General features: G+C 38.5%; 2 protein-coding genes across 4 annotated transcripts; one reads left to right on the top strand and one right to left on the bottom strand.

Moving 5' to 3' along the window:
• Nucleotides 1–3197: 3197 nt before the first annotated feature.
• LOC137954867 (pentatricopeptide repeat-containing protein At5g46100-like) lies at nt 3198–13392 on the bottom strand. 3 transcript variants are annotated; one of them, XR_011113125.1, is made up of 2 exons: nt 12999–13392; nt 3198–3713 (listed from the first exon to the last, which is right to left on the bottom strand). XR_011113125.1 is itself a non-coding variant. In XM_068801776.1 (2 exons), exon 2 carries the CDS (start codon nt 7396–7398, stop codon nt 5947–5949), a length of 1452 nt encoding a protein of 483 aa, XP_068657877.1. In that variant the 5' UTR covers nt 7399–7427; nt 12999–13392; the 3' UTR covers nt 5706–5946. The 3 variants fall into 3 exon arrangements, 2 of the variants coding, with proteins under 2 accessions (XP_068657877.1, XP_068657871.1); XM_068801776.1 differs by lacking the exon at nt 3198–3713 and adding an exon at nt 5706–7427; XM_068801770.1 differs by lacking the exons at nt 3198–3713; nt 12999–13392 and adding exons at nt 5706–7427; nt 7605–7654.
• A 1493-nt stretch (nt 13393–14885) lies between these two features.
• Nucleotides 14886–18041, top strand: LOC137954235 (triose phosphate/phosphate translocator, chloroplastic-like). The gene is made up of 12 exons (XM_068801648.1): nt 14886–15189; nt 15285–15359; nt 15457–15522; nt 15616–15694; nt 16141–16261; nt 16347–16442; nt 16763–16875; nt 16943–17020; nt 17111–17227; nt 17318–17417; nt 17525–17625; nt 17860–18041. The coding sequence occupies exons 1-12, from the start codon at nt 14903–14905 to the stop codon at nt 17875–17877; spliced, it is 1251 nt and encodes a 416-aa protein (XP_068657749.1). The 5' UTR covers nt 14886–14902; the 3' UTR covers nt 17878–18041.
• Nucleotides 18042–19042: the final 1001 nt, after the last annotated feature.

Raw genomic sequence — 19042 nt, 5'->3', positions numbered from 1 at the left:
ACTTTGGGCCATCTGACACTTACCTCTAAAAAGATAGTTTTATCCGTATTCTAGTCCTTATTACCTGAATCAATCTTCCACTATGAGTCATATATGAGGTCCATTGCATTTGTGAATGCATACCTTTCCTCATATCTATATCTGGAATACTCTGTGGAAGAAAATTATTACTATTATACCCCAACAGAAGCAAGCTAGACAACAACATCGAACAACTATGCCTCATATGCACAAACGTTAGCCTTCAGCCAAGAATTAGGTGGTGATGTTTTAGCAGAGTCGGCAGTGACATAAGAAACTAAAATATGACAGATTCTCTCTCTCTCTCTCTCTCTCTCTCTCTCTCTCTCTTGCTATATATATATAAGAGAATTTCCCTAAAATATCCATTTAAAATAAAATATTTTCAAAAACACCGACGTCATCAAAATATTTCTAAAACTACCCAACTTTGACCGGTCAAATGCTTATGTATGCAGTCAAAAGCAACACGTAAGCTTTGACTGCTTATGTGTTGCCACATCATCAGGGCAATAAACTTATATCGACACATCGTTTGCCACGTCATCTGCCACATAAGTTACCACGTCATTAAATAAAATATTATATAATTTTTTATTTAAAATAAAAAAATCAAATACATTTCGTGCGACGTAAGCCCTCACTAATGTTTTTTCTCAAAAATCTCTCTTTCTTCGATTTTTCTTTCCCCTCGCGTCTCCTCTCGCCCCCTCTCCTCTAGCCGCTGTCGCCGCTCGCTCTCCCCCTCGACGCCCCCCCCTCAACCGCTCTCTCTTCATCTCAACCCAGACTTTGTCTCAACCTCATTTCTCATTATTCTTTTTCGCTCCCCTTTGTTCATCCTCTCACTGCCCCTTTCTCAAAACCGAAAACTATCATTTCATCTCTTCGGCGCCCTCTTTCTCAAAACCGAACCTTATAATTTGCTCTCAGGGCTCCCTCTCTTATTACCCTATTATTTCACTCTCTCGCCGCCTCTTCTCTCAAAACCGAAGCCCTATTCACCCTCCAAACTAGAATTTGAATTTCAAAAACCGATTTAGCAGGGTGATTTTTTAGGGTTTTTGTTAATTGAATCTAATTACTGTGTTTAATTACTGTATTGATTTTTTTTTGTGATTTACTGTTTAATTACTGTATTGATTTTTTTTGTGATTTACTGTTTAATTACTGTATTGATTTTTTGTGATTTACTATTTAATTATTGTATTGATTTTTTGTGATTCACTGTTTACTGTCAATTGCAGATAAATTAAAATTATTGTAAAGTTTAACTTTAGTATATGGATTTTTTGTATAATTTTCTGTATTTTAGTTTATGGATTCCTATGCCATTGAATATTGTATTTTCTGAAGTTGTTAGTTTAATTTTAGTTAATTTCGTTTAATTTTCTGATTTATGAAGTTGCTGTTTACTTGAGATAAGATTTGTAGTTGCTAGTTGTTGAATAAATTTGAAGTGTCATGGAATGATCATGCCATGTAGTGAGGAGTTTTGGGTGTTATAAATATCCACCACAAGGGTTTTTTTTGTTTTGTTTATGTTTTCTTATGTTTGCCCTAGTTATTAGGATGGGTACAAATTCTGATTAAGAGGTTGGTTAATGGAAAATGGGTTGAGTCGCCTGTACGGGTGTCCATTAGCCAACGAAACCCGACCCCCATCACTAACGAGGTACGATTCGTAGTGCTGCGAAGTCATATGGGACTCTACCAGGGGTGTTCGGTGAACTTGGACTTAGGTGTGTTTTTGCATTATTAGGACTAGTTATCTGTTATAGGATTAGTTGGATTATTTTTTAAATGTTGAATAATTTTGAAGTTCTATGGAATTATCTTTTTGTCTATGTTTTATTGAGTTTCCATGTATCCCTAGGGATGGGTAGAGAGTCTGATTAAGAGTAGGTTGGGTCCAGTTCAAACTAGGCTGAGTCGCCTGTACAGGCGTCCATTAGCCAACAAAACCCGACCCCCATCACGGACGAAGGTACGGTTTGTAGTGACTGCGAAGTCATATGGGGCTCTACCAGGGGTGTTCGGTGAATTTAGACTTAGGTGTGTTTTTGCATTGTTAGGACAAATCCTATATTCATAGTCCAAAATATCATCTACACCACCCCCCTCCTTCAGGCCCCTCTGTTCCTCGTTTTGCTTATCTTGTCTCTGGTTCTAAAAGTGATTTAGAAAGACTGTGGAGGAGATTGCGTGCACTTTACCATCCTTTGAACCAATATATAGTTCATTTGGACTTGGAATCATCAACTGCTGAGAGATTAGAGCCGGCAGACCGATTGCGAAGGGATCCAATGTATTCTAAGGTTGAAAACGTACATATGATTACAAAAGCTAATATGGTTACGCCAAGGATGGTTGCCAATACCCTTCATGCCTGTGCTATTCTTCTCAGAAAAAGCAAGGATTGGGACTCGTTTATAAATCTCAGTGCTTCAGACTATCCACTTGTTACACAGGATGGTAAGTACTTGTCATTTGAATGGTTCATGTATTATATCCTCACAAAGGCATGTAAAATTTTAAATCAATATATTTCAAGTTCCTCTTGCTAAATTTATTTGTTGGTGCAGATCTTTTATACACGTTTTCAGACCTGCCAAAAGATCTGAATTTTATTGAGCACACAAGCAAACTGGGATGGAAGGAGTGTGACTTTACTGTTGGGCTTCTCTGATCATCTAGTATTGGTTCACATGTGAAATAATTAATGATCTGATCGATTTGGGATTCAAGTCAGTAGTCGATTTGAATAAAAAAAACTGTTCTGAAAGAGTCGATGAACACATGTTAAATGCACGGATAAAACCAACATGAAATGTTCGGCAGAAAGATGGTAAGCTTTGATTAATCGATTGAACTCAATAAATCCACGAAGATATTTAACAAACGCATGAATAAATAATATATTTCAAGTAACTTGATGCAAATGTTCAAGCCCTGTTGACATTTTTTACTTGTTTACGTCAGGAGAGCCGTCATAAGTTTGATAAATATATAAATTTTTAAACAGATGAAAAACAAACAAGGTTATTTTTTATAAGAATTTACATTCACTTAGATTCACTTCTAAACCTGAGGTGGCTAAATTTTTTACACCGAGTTTTAGTGAGCTTGTCAAAAAAAAAAAAAAAAGCAGAATTTAACATAATTGCACGATTTATTGTAAAGATCGGAATTAACTTGAGCAGGTTAAAAACAACTCAACCAGAGTTTTAGAAATGACATTGCTGAAAGAGTGTCCGAAAAGCTGTCATCTCATCGCCTGAAAGCACTTCAGTGTGCTTGTGTTCCCCTCTGCTGCTATTTAACCAGAAAGATCTTCACAAGGAAAGAATTACCGCATTGCTTGAGGACAGGTTTAATGATCAGGAAGCATTTACATAAACACGAGAGAAGAAAGAACTCTAGGAAGCGCCATCAAAGCCTATACAAGAAAATCTACAGATGGTCTCTCAAGGGATTATAATCTCCAAGTAGGAATTAGGCACAAGTTCATGACTAGTTGAATTAGGCACGAGTTCAAGCGTCCCACAACAAGTTAGGGAGGACTCAAATTGTTCCAACACCTTCACGATATTCCAGAACTCCGGTCTCTTCCCCGGGTTATGGGCCCAGCATTGCTCGATCAGAGCTTGAAGAGCAGGTGGGCAGTGTGCTGGAATTGGTGGCCTCAAATTCTGACATTGAAAAAGGACAAATTTCTCCAAATTAGAAACCTACTTTGCAGCAATGAGCTTAAAACTGAATATAGGAAAATTCCTCACTAGTCCAAAAATTTATTCAAAATGTCATGAAGAAATATTGTATTACTGAAGTTCATTCCAAGATTCAGCTTCTTCTTTCTTTTTTTTTATAACGTTCCCAGATTCAACTTTGGCTACCTTCTACAAGTATTCTTTACCGAGGAAAACCTTCTGCAATTGGATGTGAATACCAGGCTTACTCATTTTCCTCATTCCATTACCTTGTTGAATATATCCAAGTTTTGGCATTAGAAGAAAAATTGCACAAACAAATCTGTGCTACTTGACATAAAACCTAAGATAAGCTCAAAGCAAAAGATAAATGTTAAAACAGATCAATGAATTTAGAAAGATAACTTGTTCACTACAGAAAAAGCAGTCTGGATAGGTGTCATCTCGTAAGGTACCCTGCTAAATCGGTTTCTGAAATTCAAATTCTGGTTTGGAGGGTGAATAGGGCTTCGGTTTTGAGAGAAGGGGCGGCGAGATAGTGAAATAATAGGGTAATAAGAGAGGGGGCCCTAAGAGGAAATTATAAGGTTCGGTTTTGAGAGAGAGGGCGCTAAAGAGATGAAATGATAGTTTTTGGTTTTGAGAGAGAAGGCTCTAAAGAGATGAAATGATAGTTTTTGGTTTTGAGAAAGGGGCGGCGAGAGGATGAACAGAGGGGAGCGAAAAAGAATAATGAAAGATGAGGTTGAGACAAAGAGAGAGTAGTTGAGGGGGAGGGGGTGTCAAGGGGAAGAGCGAGCGACGGCAACAGGAGAGCGAGCGGCAACAGCGGCTAGAGTAGAGGGGGCGAGAGGAGACGCGAGGGGAAAGAAAGATCGAGGAATAGAGATTTTTGAGAAAAAACATAAGTGAGGGCTTATGTAGTACGAAATATATTTGATTTTTTTATTTTTAAAAAAATATATTTAATATTTTATTTAATGACGTGGTAGCTTATGTGGCAGATGACGTTGTAAAATAATGACACAGTAGACTACGTGTTGATATAACTTTATTGCCATGATGACGTGGCAACACATAAGCAATCAAAGCTTAAGTGCCGCTTTTGATTGCAAACATAGGCATTTGACCCGTCAAAGTTGGGTAGTTTTAGATATATTTTGATGACGTCGGTGTTTTTGAAAATATTTTATTTTAAATGGGTATTTTAGTAAAATTCCCTATATATATATATATATATATGATGGCTGCAAAATTATCTGAAAAGTGAAAATTTGACAGATACAACAAAGAGCTAAAAAAGTGGCAAAAATCTGCAAAGAAAAAGAAACCATCAAATGGGAAGGGAGTTTAAGACCGGAAGGTACTACTGCCTAGTGATTCCCCCTCTTGCCAAAGCCACTACTATACTACTATGTTATTTGCATCTCTGGGAGTGTAATTCCAAGTACTATAAAATCACAACATATGCATCAATCTCTTTAAAGTATATCAACAAACGATTGCAACTACAAGGGGAGACGAGAAACTATCCAAGCAGAGTCATGGGCCCTAGAGGAGAGCCTTTAACTCCACCTGTGTGCACTCACAATGTCCAAGAGGGTAGAGAAGATAGGAAGGACACAACCAAGTAACTCCCTAACAATAAATATTATTTTGCTTATCGTTAATAAAACTTCTCATGGTCTTTACAAGTTTTCTTGCACATAATTTTGCAAATCCTAAGGCCAAGTATGGAGTCTAGCGCAAACAGTTTGTTTTTCGGTCCTAACTGAATACTTAAAGCTCGTTATTTTCTACGCTCGCAATGGCTACATCACCCCAGTAACTAAAAAATGCACTGAACAACAAGCGAGAAAGATATTTTTTTAAATAAGTGAGAGAAATATGATATAGCTAAATTTGGGATATTGAACAACAATAAAAAGTAAACAGCACCAACCCATCTTCCTGTTGATAGATATCAAACCCAGTAAATATTGAGTTGTAGACATATATAAAGCAGATCTCCCTTGGCACAGTTGTTGTGAACATAGATTCCAGACTACAATTTCATAATGACTATCTGAAGTTTTCTCTACCTCTAACAGTGAACCTATCATCCTCATTAAAAAATGATTCTTCAACCACATGGCAAAGGGTCGGCCAAAGAATAATTAACAACTTAAATTACAAAAGAAAGGTCAAGTGGGTTATAAAGGTTAGGTTCTCACTCTCAACTCAAAATTGTTCCATTTAATCCTGCATGTTGCTTGATTAAAGTATTCTGCATCAATTCCGCTGCCTCCCTCACTTTCCTCCTTGCCCAAAATCCACCAATGATGGCAGTCCACGTGGCTTCACCAGGTGTGTGTCCTGAAAGAACCATTTCATTAACAATGTGTGCAGATTTGTGTAAATCCCCTTTTCTGCAAAAAGATACCACCAAAATATGAAAGGTCTCGTGCTCAGTGGAAATACATCTTGTCTGCATACACCGGTACACCTGAAAAGCTCTGTCAAAAGAATTCTGACTACAAAGTCCCTTGACCACCGTGTTGTACATCTTAAAATGAACGTTTTTTGTGAACCGGCTAGGAAAAACCCCACTAAGGATCATTTCATCAAGATAGTTTGCTGCTTCATGAAACTTACAAGATTCGCATAGGCCGTTTACAAACTTGCTGTAGAGCCCTGCATCTGGTTGATACCCTTGGAGTTTCATCCTATCCAGGATTTCTAAAGCTTCCTGAAGTTTACCTTCTTTACAAAGTCCATCTATTAATGAACTATAAGTGATGTTGTTTGGTAAAAGACATTGATTGACCATCTTTTCCAGCAGCCCCATTGCCTCAGAGGACCGACCTCTTTTGCATAGACCATCCATCAATGAACTGTAAGTGATCACATTTGGTTTAATATTCTTACTACTCATTATATTTAACATCTCCAAGGCTTCGTCCATGCAGTTGGATAAACACAAGCCATGGATCAACGAACTATAAGTAACAACTGAAGGAGAACAATCTTTTTTTTCCATCTCTAGTAACAGTTTTCTAGCTTTGGTAATTTGCCCCAACCTACACAACCCATTAATCAGTGTACCATACGTATAACAATCAGGAACAAATCCCCTGACAGGCATTTGTTCAAACACCTTAAATGCTGCATCAAGAGTACGACTGCTTTTGCAGAGTGCTTTCAAAAGGATATTGAAAGAGCCAACACTAGGTGGAATACCCGCTTTTGTCATATGCTTGTAAAAGTCTTGGGCCATCTTCAATCTGTTTTCACTTACCAAAATGTCGAATATTATGAGGTAAGATTTTGGAGTGGGTTCACATTGGAACTCTTTCATCTTGTTAAAAATTCTCAGAGCATCCAATGGCTTATGGGCCTGGCTATAGGCTTTACAAATGGAGAGAAAAATGTTCTCAGTAATCTTGCATTCCTCTTCTTTCATTCTGTAAAGAAGCATTTCAGCAGACCTGAACTGGTTAGCAGAGGCCAACCTGGAGATGATTAGGCCATAGGTGGTATGATCATGTTTGAAGCCATTCACATACTCAGCTGTTGCAGCATCAAATACCAGAAGAGCTCTCTTTACATCACGTTCCGCCCTTATAAGTTGCTGAACTTGGCATGGTGTGATCTTCTTCGACCATCGGATTGAAGCTTTGGTGCCCATTGATGTAGCTTCTCTTTTACCGTCAGACCCTAAGAATTTTCAGAAAAAAAAGGGCGTAATCAGAATAACTAGTTCTACAAAAAAGAGTAAGCTTGATAATAAACATGTTTTATATTACAATAATCTTGGGGGCTGTTCCACTATACGATCTAGTATTGTTAAATATAATGAGTAGTAAGAATATTAAACCAAATGTGATCACTTACAGTTCATTGATGGATGGTCTATGCAAAAGAGTTCGGTCCTCTGAGGCAATGGGGCTGCTGGAAAAGATGGCCAATCAATGTCTTTTACTAAACAACATCACTTATAGTTCATTAATAGATGGACTTTGTAAAGAAGGTAAACTTCAGGAAGCTTTAGAAATCTTGGATAGGATGAAACTCCAAGGGTATCAACTAGACGCAGGGCTCTACAACAATTTTGTAAATGGCCTATGCGAATCTTGTAATTCCAAGAAGCAACAAACTTGCTTGATGAAATGATCCTTAGTGTGGTTACTCCTAGCCGGTTCACAAAAAACGTTCATTTTAAGATGTACAACATGGTGGTCCAGGGACTTTGTAGTCAGAATTCTTTTGACAAAGCTTTTCAGGTGTACCAGTGTATGCAAACAAGATGTATTTCCACTGAGCACGAGACCTTTCATATTTTGGTGGTATCTATTTGCAGAAAAAGGGATTTACACAAATCTGCACACATTGTTAATGAAATGGTTCTTTCAGGACACGCACCTGTTGAAGCCACTTACAGTGCCATCATTGGTGTATTTTGGGCAAGGAGGAAAGTGAGGGAGGCAGCGGAATTGATGCAGAATACTTTAATCAAGGAACAAGCAGGATTACATGGTACAGTTTTGAGTTGAGAATGAGAACCTAATCTTTATAACCCACTTGATCTTTCTTTTGTAGTATAAGTTGTTAATTATTCTTTGGCCGACCCTTTGCCATGTGGTTGAAGGATCATTTAATGAGGATGATAGGTTCACTATTGGAGGTAGGGAAAACTTTAGATAGTCATTATGAAACCGCAGTCTGGAATCTATGTTCGCAATAACTATGCCAAGGGAGATCTGCTTCATATATGTCTACAGCTCAATATTTACTGGGTTTGATATCTATCAACAGGAAGATGGGTTGGTGTAGTTTACTTTTTATTGTTGTTTAATATCCCAATTTCCCAGATTTAGCTATATCATATTTCTCTCACTTATTTCAAAAATATCCTTCTCGCTTGTTGTTCAGTGCATTTTTTAGTTACTGGGGTGACGCAACAATTGTGAGAGCAGAAAATAATGAGCTTAAGTATTCAGTTAAGACTGAAAAACAAACTGTTTGCGCTAGACTCCATACTTAACCTTAGAAAGGATTTGCAAAATTATGTGCAAGAAAACTTGTAAAAACCCTGGGAAGTTTTATTAACAATAAGCAAAATAATATTTATTGTTAGGGAGTTACTTGGTTGTGTCCTTCCGGTCTTCTCTACCCTCTTGGACACTGTGAGTGTACACAGGCAGAGTTAAAGGCTCTCATTCAGGGCCCACGACTCTGCTTGGATAGTTTCTCGTCTCCCCTTGTAGTTCCAAACGTTTGTTGATATATTTTAAAGAGATTGATGCATATGTTGTGACTTTACCGTACTTGGAATTACACTCCCAGAGAAGCAAATAACATAGTAGTATAGTAGTGGCTTTGGCAAGAGGGGGAATCACCAGGCAACAGTACCTTCCGGTCTTAAACTCCCTTCCCATTTGATGATTTCTTTTTCTTTGCAGATTTTTGCAACTTTTTTAGCTCTTTGATGTATCTGTCATATTTTCACTTTTCAGATCATTTTGCAGCCATCATATATATAGAGAAAGAGACATAGAGACAGAGAGAATCTGTCATATTTTAGTTTCTTATGTCACTGCAAACTCTGCTGAAACATCACCTCCTAATTCTTTGTTGAAGACTAACGTCTGTGCATATGAGGCATAGTTGCTCGATGTTGTTGTCAAGCTTGTTTTTGTTGGGGTATTAACGATACCCTAGGAAGAAAACTTGTAAAAACACCGGGAAGTTTTATTAACGATAAGCAAAATAATATTCATTGTTATTTTATTACCCGTCACAAAAACAAAAACCACAAATAAGAAAATACCATGTAGTGGATATTTATAACACCCGAATCTCCTCACAACATGGCAAAAACATTCCATAGCACTTCAAAAATTTTAAACAACATTCTAAAACATTCCAAAATTAATCAACTATTTTCATTGCAGATGCACTAAACAATGCAAACACACACACACGTCCAGTCCAAATTCACTGAACACCTCTGGTAGAGCCCCATATGACTTCACAGTCACTACAAAATGTACCATGTCAGTGATGGGGGTCGGCTTTCGTTGGCTAATGGACGCCTGTGTAGGCGACTCAACCTTGTTCAAACTAGACTAAACACAGTAAACTCTAAACAGTAATTGAGAACCATAAAAAAACCCTAATAAACCCTAGATCCTAAACCCTAACCCTAGACCCCATACCCCCTAAACCCTATACCCTAAACCCTAATTCCAGAACTTAAACAGAAAACCCTAGATCTTAAAAACCCTAAACCCTATACCCTATCACCCTAAACCCTATAATGTTTAATTTCAGGATCCAAGGTTATTGGGAGAAGTACATATAGCATTTCTGAAATCCATTATAAAAGATATCGAGGATGTCGCAAGAACACCCTCTGTTGCGCTGGGAGCTAATCAGAACAATGCTGCTAATCCTGGAGGTGGACACCCCCAGATTGTTGAAGGGGTATGACCCATTTGAAATATCATGCTTTGTCTGGCTGCAAAATTAGTTTGTTCGATTGTCTCATCATAATTAGTATTTGCATCAGGCGTATGCATGGGGTTTTGATATATGCAGCTGGCAGCGTCACTTAAGTCCATCAACATGGCCAGAAATATTGTGACAATTTGCACTATCAGCTGGATTTGGGCCTCAGGTGAAGAAAAGGAGTGTGGAAAGGGCGTATTTTCATGATGACAACGAGGTGAAAATCTTAAAAGTCTTTGGATATAGACCTTATCCTTCTTGTGCAATTTTTATTTATGATTGTTTTTGCAAGGTCATGATGGAGAAGACATCATTTCTACCTTACGTAATGGTGCAACTGTGGACAATGTTGTTGCTCTAATGCAAGAAAGAGGTTATACTCATAATCGCAGATCCAGTCACCGCCTGACACCTGGAACTGTAAAATTTGCTACATTTCATGTTTTATCCCTTGAAGGTGATAGAGGCTTAACGATATTGGAAGTCGCTGACAAGATTCAGGTAAAATCACATAATAATATATCTGACATCTTTTTGTATTACTCTTTTGACCTATTCTTGATCATTTGTTTTGCTCATCCAGCCTGAGGTTCATCATAAATCTTAGTTGATAACTTAGAAATGAGATAAGATAGAAGAAAGAATTAAGAGAAAGTTAAAAAGTACCAATTGAGCAACAGATCAGGAGCAAATGACTTGTTTGTACAAACTGAAGTTGAAAAGAAAAAAAGACTAAATGAACAACAGTTTATAACTTGTCTAATTTTCCTAATCAGAACACATGTTGTATTTGACATCTCATCACACATATTTGTAGTTGGATTTGTCCAAGAAGTGGCTGTTTTATTGCTTAACCTGTAAATTGTTGGTCCACTCTCAGTTCAAGCAAATGAAATCAGTTTACAAATTGGAGATGGAAAGAGGCAGGTTTTGGTGTCGACCACTTTATTTTGATAAACTAGACTCCTAATAACAGCAAAACTCTACCAGCCATGCAATTGCTTCTCCGGTGAAAGCCAATTCACATTTGTAAAATTCTCCTTTGAAAAATGTTTTTGTTTTCCAAATAATAAAGAGCGTCTCCTGTATGTAGCCAGACAGTTGCCTGTTAATGAGATCTATTTTTTGCTTAGAACCTATTTGAGTTTTTTAAAACCAAAATGGTGCCACTTTAACTTTCCAACTTTTTACCCTTCAAAAGAGCCCTATGTCCACCGTTTTGGTGTGAATGTTTCTGTTTGTTTGTTTCTGAAATAAAAAAATTTTGTCTCTCTACTTTTTGTGCATGTATGTCCCTATTTCCTATTGATTTTCTTATTTATTCTCTTTGTTTCAGAAATCTGGACTGCGGGACTTGACAACTAGCAAAACACCGGAGGCATCTATTGCTGCAGCACTTTCTAGGGACTCCCTTCTTTTTGAAAGAACAGCCCCTTCAACCTATTGTCTGAGACCTGCATTCCGGAAGGATCCTGTTGATGCTGAGGCAATTCTTTCAGCTGCAAGGGAGAAAATACAAATATTTCAGAATGGCCTTTCGGATTCTGAAGAACCCGAAAAGGAACAGTATCCCAATGATGCTGAAAGGGAGGAAGATTCCGAATGTGAAGGTGCTGAGGATCCTGAAGTTGATGACATGCACCTTGTGGTTGGTCCAGATGAGGAAAATAGAACTAAGATAGAAGCTTCTTCACCAAATATACAAGCGCAGGGTGGTTCTCCTATAACTCCACTGGTAGCTTCCAATAATGATGAAAACATTTCTGGTGCTGTTAATGGTCAGTCTGTTAATTGTGTTGCTGATTCCCTTGAGGTGAGCAATTTGGACCCAGATGATACTGCGATTGATGAGAGCAACTCAGGGGAGCCCTGGGTCCAGGGCTTAATGGAAGGGGAATATTCTGATCTAACAGTTGAAGAGCGACTCAGTGCACTTGTTGCGTTAATTGAAGTGGCAATTGAAGGCAACTCAATCCGCATGGTTCTTGAGGTAAATAATCTGTTTTTTCGGTGTTGTTGTATGCTTCTTTTACTAAGCTTGGCTATTCTTATAAGTAGCAATGATATGAAACACTTTACTGCAGGAGCGCTTAGAAGCAGCTAATGCTCTTAAAAAGCAGATGTGGGCGGAGGCTCAATTAGATAAAAGGCGCATGAAAGAGGAGTTTATAACAAAGGTTCATTATCAATCCATTAATGGTGCCAAGATTGAACCAAATATGACCAATGCAGCGGCAGATTGTGGTGGTCAAAGCCCCAGTGTAGGTTTTGAAAATAAGGGGAATGAAGCATCTGTGACCTCAACTATCAAGCAAGATTCTGTTCTTGATCAATTTCATGTCCAGAACTACAGTAATATGCATGTACAAGAGTTCACTGTGTGTTCAGATAGTCTTCAAGTTCAGCAATATGGATATGCAGCAGCAGAAAAGTCTCGTGCACAGTTAAAATCGTATATCGGTCATAGAGCTAAGGAGATGTACGTTTACAGATCTCAACCCTAAATTGAAAAAAAAAAAAAAAAAACTAAACCCTAATTCCATAACCTAAACCCTAACGATACCATAAATCCTTAACCCTAAACACTTAACCCCTAAATACAGAGCACCAAACCCTAAAAACACTACACGCTAAACCTAATTAAAAATTTAAACCCTAAGCCGTAACACTAAATCCAAAAATTATGCACAAATAACCCCAAATTAGGCACTGAAACTAAAATTAAATCAAATACAACACCCATTTAATCAGAAAAAAAAAATTAGGGTTTAGTCGTACCTTCTGAATTTTGGGGAAAACCGAAGCCGACGGCTGAAATCGATGCCGAATCGAAGTAGAAATTAAGAAATCGAAGAAAATCGAAACCGAAATAGGGGAAATCGCAAGAAATCGGAAGGTATTTTGAGGGAAAAGATAATAGCGAGAGGGAGAAAGGAGTGAGATGCCGAAAGGGAGAAGAGAGGGAGAAGAGAGGGAGGCCGAAAGGGATAAGCGAAATGGAGAAGCGAGCGGGAGGTTCAGAGGGAGAGCGAGTCCGAGATGGAGAGAAGGACGCCGAAAGGACGTTCGCAGCGAGAGATGAAGGTCGTTGAGAGGGAGACCGGAGAGGACGGTGGAGACGAGAGAGGGTGTGCGGCAGAGAGATGCGAATGCCAAAATTGGGCGGAAAACAATTTCTGTCGTTTACGCTTCTGAGTCATGTTAGTTATGTATGAAGTCATCAGTTTTCCACTAACCACTTCGGGACATGAACTAAAATTCATGTCCTGATTGATATATAAGAATCCCTATCCATGGGAATTTGAGGAAATAATGAAAGATACTAGAACGGTTAATGTAATATCACTTCAAAGTCTTAAACAGAGTGAAAAAATTTAAATACAGAAGTCACTTAGCTACTACAAAACTAGTAAAACAACGCAATAAATAAGTTTGATTACAAGACTTTTGAAATAAGTCTTGAACTTGTTATTCTCTCAAGATTGTTCTACTTCACCTAAAAACAAAAGATTAAAATATTATAGTCACACCTAAAGTTGTACATATACATTGCCCTAAACAAATCTTCATTAAATATAAATATAAGAAATAAACATCGTATGTCAAGTTACCATAAACACATCAAGTCACATAAACAAAATAAACAACTTTTGAAAAAGTAATCTTTTTACATTGTAATTCTCAACCAATCTTGCTCACATGTAAGAGCTTCTACCATTTTTCGGCTTCATAGAAGAACGATTCTACTTCAAGCCTAAGAAACTTAAAGAAAACGGAATAACACTTACTTATGCCAATTATCCTAAAAAATGTATAAAATTACATTTATCCCTTTAAAATATTCAAAAATTTATCTGATCCTAATTTTGAAAGTTTATTCGATCTTCTTTCCTGTTTTTTTTCCCTTTTACTTTCAATATAAAAGTAGAAAATTTAACAACCAAGATTAATTCATGCTTAACTTAAAAAAATAAATATATTGTACAAAAAATAAGAAGGTGACACAATTGGACCCGGTCCAATCATTGGTTGAACCTGGTCTAACTTAATGGGCCCACGTCTTGTTCTTAATTTCTTAATTGATGGCTGGTTCTATTTTAATAGCATTAAATTACGTCAAGGCCAACTAACTAACAGGTCACGTTTTTCAATAATTTAAATTTCGTTGCCCATTAATCCAAGTATTATTTCGGTTCGGGCCGATGGAAGAAATAATTTTCCCCTAACCTGTGAGTGATGACCCTACTGTTCAAAACTTTGTCGAGCAACTCTGCAACTACACGCCAATAATCCACCCTGTTCAACTAAACATGAAATGTCCGTTTCTCAAAATCCTCTTCCTCCGTCGACGCGCTGCTCGAGTACAATATCCAAATCGAAAAAATGGGGAAGCAGGAAGAAAAAGTGTAACTAGGAGCGATAAGGGGTTGAAAACTGAAAGGATTGGACAAGACAGGCGCTCGCTCAGAGGCCTTTCCTGGAGGATAAGGTGGCTGAGCACAGTGATCACTCCATCATCCATCTTTCCATACCCGAAAGCCATTCGTGACTGATGACATTATTTACGTCCACGAGAAAATTAAATAGTCCTCTTCACTTGGACCACTGTTACTAATTTTCTCGGCTCCTTCGGCACGCCTTAACTTCCTATTTCTCGAACCGAGTTTGCTCCGACGCGGACGATGACGATGGAGTCGAGGGCTTTATCCGGGACTGCTACAGTATCCGGCCTTATCCGCCTCGAACGAGTCACTCGTGTGGCTTCTCCCGCCGTCTCTGCTCGATCCAACAATTCGATTGGGGGAGGGGGGAATCTCATTTGGGGAAGACAGCTCCGCCCGGCGCTCCTTCTCGAGCAATATTCTCCTTATCAGCCGCAGGGGAGAAACGTCGTATCCGGAAAAAGGAACCTTCTCAAGCCGGTGTCTGCCGCCGCGTCGTCTCCGGCCGAAGGGAGCGACTCCGCCGGGTGAGGTTCGTTTTTTCCCGTTCCGACTCGTTGGCCGGAGAATCCGATGTCCCGGCTAAGTTTTGTGACCTTGTTTATTTTTTTCGTATTTACAGAGAGGCAAAAATTTCTCCGTTGAGCTTCGCTCAGAAGTATCCGGCACTCGTCACCGGATTTTTCTTCTTTATGTGGTACGTAGTCCGTGATTCCAATATTTCCTCTCCTACTCTCTTGGCTTTGAACAGTTGGTTGATGAAAAGAGTGTTGTAAATTGTAATGCCCTCACAGGTATTTCCTCAACGTGATCTTCAATATACTCAACAAGAAGATCTTCAATTACTTCCCTTACCCATAGTAAGTAAAGTGTGGACGAAGCCATATATAGATGCTTCTGAGGTTACGGCGTAATTTGGCTTGGGTTTTTTAAATTTACTTGGTCATGCGCAGCTTCGTCTCGGTGGTGCATCTGCTGGTCGGGGTTATCTACTGCTTGGTGTCTTGGGCCGTGGGCCTTCCCAAGCGCGCTGTAAGTGAAGCCGCCTCTGTTTTCTTCTTCCGCCTCTGTTTTTACCCTCCACAAGAATCACAACTAGCGGCATACACATGCACTTTTAGATATGATAAACTCGATAATTTTTGTACAAATTTTAAGGGATAAAAATTTATCCAAAAAAAAAAGAGGAGTTTCTATTACTTCAATCGAAAATGATGAGAAACATAAGCCGAATTGGGTCACTCAGTCAAAGGAAGAATGACTGTCTTGTTATTTTTGTTTTCCTAAACGGATAGAAAATTTCTCTTAGATTGATGGATTATACGAGGTGTTTAAACTTTTGATAATTCGAGTCAAAGGAATTATTAATGATTGATGGTGGTTGCTAAGAGAGGAGAAGAGAGAATGTAAATTCTTGGTGAATAATCGTTAAAGGATACCTAAGGCTGTTCATTGGACTGTTGGGTATTGGTGTGTAGCCAATAGATTCGAACCTGTTGAAGCTATTGATCCCCGTCGCAGTATGCCATGCCTTAGGTCATGTTACCAGCAACGTCTCCTTTGCGGCGGTGGCAGTCTCCTTCACCCACACCGTCAAAGGTAAATTCTCCTTCTCTAACATTTGTTTTTTTCCGTTTTTCTTTTTCATGTGGAACTATTCCTTAACCTGCTTTCATTCGTTCAGCTTTGGAGCCATTCTTCAACGCGTCTGCTTCTCAGTTCGTGCTTGGCCAACAGATACCACTCGCACTATGGCTGTCTCTCGCTCCTGTCGTTATCGGTGAGTTCAAACTGATTATTTCTGCAGTTGGTTTCATGTTTATGTCTGTTAATATCGTTCAATACGGGATCTGTTCACACCTTGAGACTAAACTTTCTTTCTGGCTTTTCTGTCACTGCTTGGCAGGACTGCTTGGAAACAAGATATATAAATAACTGATATTGATTCTTCAGTTTTGTGGTTGTGATTAAAATTACAATCATAAGAGCAAATAGGTTTTTTTTTTTTTTTTACGAGTTTGTCTATTTAATTGTCATAATCCAGTTTGCTTGATCAGAGGCTACGAAATTAACATATTTCATTTTGACATGTCAATAAAGGAGTTGCCATGGCATCTCTTACTGAGCTCTCATTCAACTGGACGGGTTTCATCAGCGCCATGATTTCCAACATCTCCTTCACTTACAGGAGCATCTATTCCAAGAAAGCCATGGTCTTTGTTCTTAAACCCCGCTTTCTCAGTCTCTCTCTCTCTCTCACCAGAAGTCCTTTTGTGGCAGGTTGACATGGACAGTACGAATGTCTACGCGTACATTTCCATAATCGCTCTCTTTGTGTGCATTCCTCCAGCAATCATTGTAAGTTCTAAGTCAAATACTAGTGACTGTAATCTGTAAAATCATCCTATGAGATTTTACGAAACTAGTTTCTGTTCGGTTTGGTTTCAGGTGGAGGGACCTAAGCTGATGCAGCACGGTTTTAGTGATGCAATTGCGAAGGTTGGGATGAACAAATTCCTCTCGGATCTGTTTTGGGTTGGCATGTTCTATCACTTGTACAATCAGGCAAGTACATTCGTTGCAATGAATTAATTACTTACAGGTCGGAGCATCCGCTAAGAATTCTGATAAAAGCGCATATTTTTATATCCACAGTTAGCAACCAATACGCTCGAGAGAGTAGCTCCTCTAACCCATGCAGTTGGCAACGTGCTGAAGCGTGTCTTTGTTATAGGATTCACCATCATCGTTTTTGGTACGCTTCATATGATCTCCACTGAAATCCTTTTATATATATATATATGAATCTCTCCCTCTACCCTGCCAACGAGTCTTTTCAAACATTTTATTTTTTGGTTGCAGGGAACAAGATCTCAACACAGACAGGTATAGGGACAACCATCGCAATTGCCGGCGTTGCTATCTACTCGTACATTAAGGCCAAGATGGAAGAAGAGAAGCTAGTGAGTACCCACTTCTATCACTGCTTATGATTAACTGAGGGGAATTGCTTCGTTTGGGCCCTCCTCCCTGTCTGCGCCTCAGCCCGACCTCATCACAGGATTCTTGAATTCTTGGTGAGGCACTGAAGATGGCTGGGGCGTTATACTCGGGGTAATTTTTTTTATTATTTTTCTCAATCACAGGTTGTTTACCTCGCTAAATCTGCCTGACATGTGGGTCTGAATTTCTTGCAGCAAAAGAAATCTGCGTGATACAAGAAATGAGACTTGGAAGCAGCAGATGATTTGAGCATGGATTTTTTTTTTAGTTTCCTGAGGATTAAAGATTAAGCTGTCTCTTTTTCTTTTCTTTTTCCGTAAAGGTAATACTAATTTGTAGTCACCTTGGGTTGACTGAAAGTAAATGCCTTCGTTTAGATTTCGTATGGAGAGACTTGTGCCCTCACTGCAAGAGAAATAAACGAGGAGAAGGCCTCTTTGCAAAACCCGCCACTATTTTTTTGCAGCTTCGTTCAATGGATAGATCCTATTGTAATAACGTTCACAGCCCTTATCCTTTTCGTTTAATTAGTAGGACCAGTCGAAAATAATAATTCAATTTTAGTCATATTTTCTTATTTACAGAATAAATACGAAAGAATTATGAGAAATTAACGGGATTATACAATCATTGGATTTATAGAATATTTACATAATTTTTTTTTAAGTAAAAAAATTTCAGAATAAATCTTAACAATTAATTATCTAAACAGAAACAACCGTCTGTCTGTCTTCGTTTTCATTGCTCCGTCTTGTTTGCAGTAAGTCTGAATTAGGGGACCGAGTCCCGATGATCTTCTGTGATTCTTGATTCAATTATGATCACATATGGGATTATTACCCATTGGCGATTTCCTGTGCTGTCCTCATGTCAACATTCTAAAAGCAGTAGCTTTGATCGTGAAAGTAGAAGTGATTGGCAATTACGCATTTCTCGGTATTATTTGTTTACTTGGAAATCTGGTAGATGCAGTTAATAGAATTCATAAATCTTTTCCTTGTTTATTCCGTCCGGAAAATGAAAACAAGTGAAAGAAATCCTCCCCCGTAAATGTAATTCTGTTGATTTAAAATTCCTGTAATTAGTGGGGGCCCACAGGCAGCGACTATGAGCAAAATCAAAGGAGAGGATGAAATGGGTGTGGGCTATCGTCCTCTTCTACGAGGAAAAGAAATGGGTATTGAATGCGAAGAAATTTCGTAAGGGTCCCACTAACAGGAAGGACAGGAAACTCAAGTCATCGAACCCGATCGCCGTACCAAATTTGTTTGCTTCGGTATCGCAATTCAGGAGGTGAAAAAATAAGAAAAAGGAGGTGAAGCGAATAAAAACGGCGGGAAGATTTAGAGGAAAAAAAAAAAAAGCATAACTTAAAAA

Source organism: Aristolochia californica, unplaced genomic scaffold (assembly GCF_029961685.1).
Source record: "Aristolochia californica isolate CCGP_79_NKW_82.1479 unplaced genomic scaffold, dmAriCali1.0.hap1 SCAF_1, whole genome shotgun sequence".
NCBI lineage: Eukaryota > Viridiplantae > Streptophyta > Magnoliopsida > Piperales > Aristolochiaceae > Aristolochia > Aristolochia californica.
This window is presented reverse-complemented; position numbering and strand designations above follow the sequence as displayed.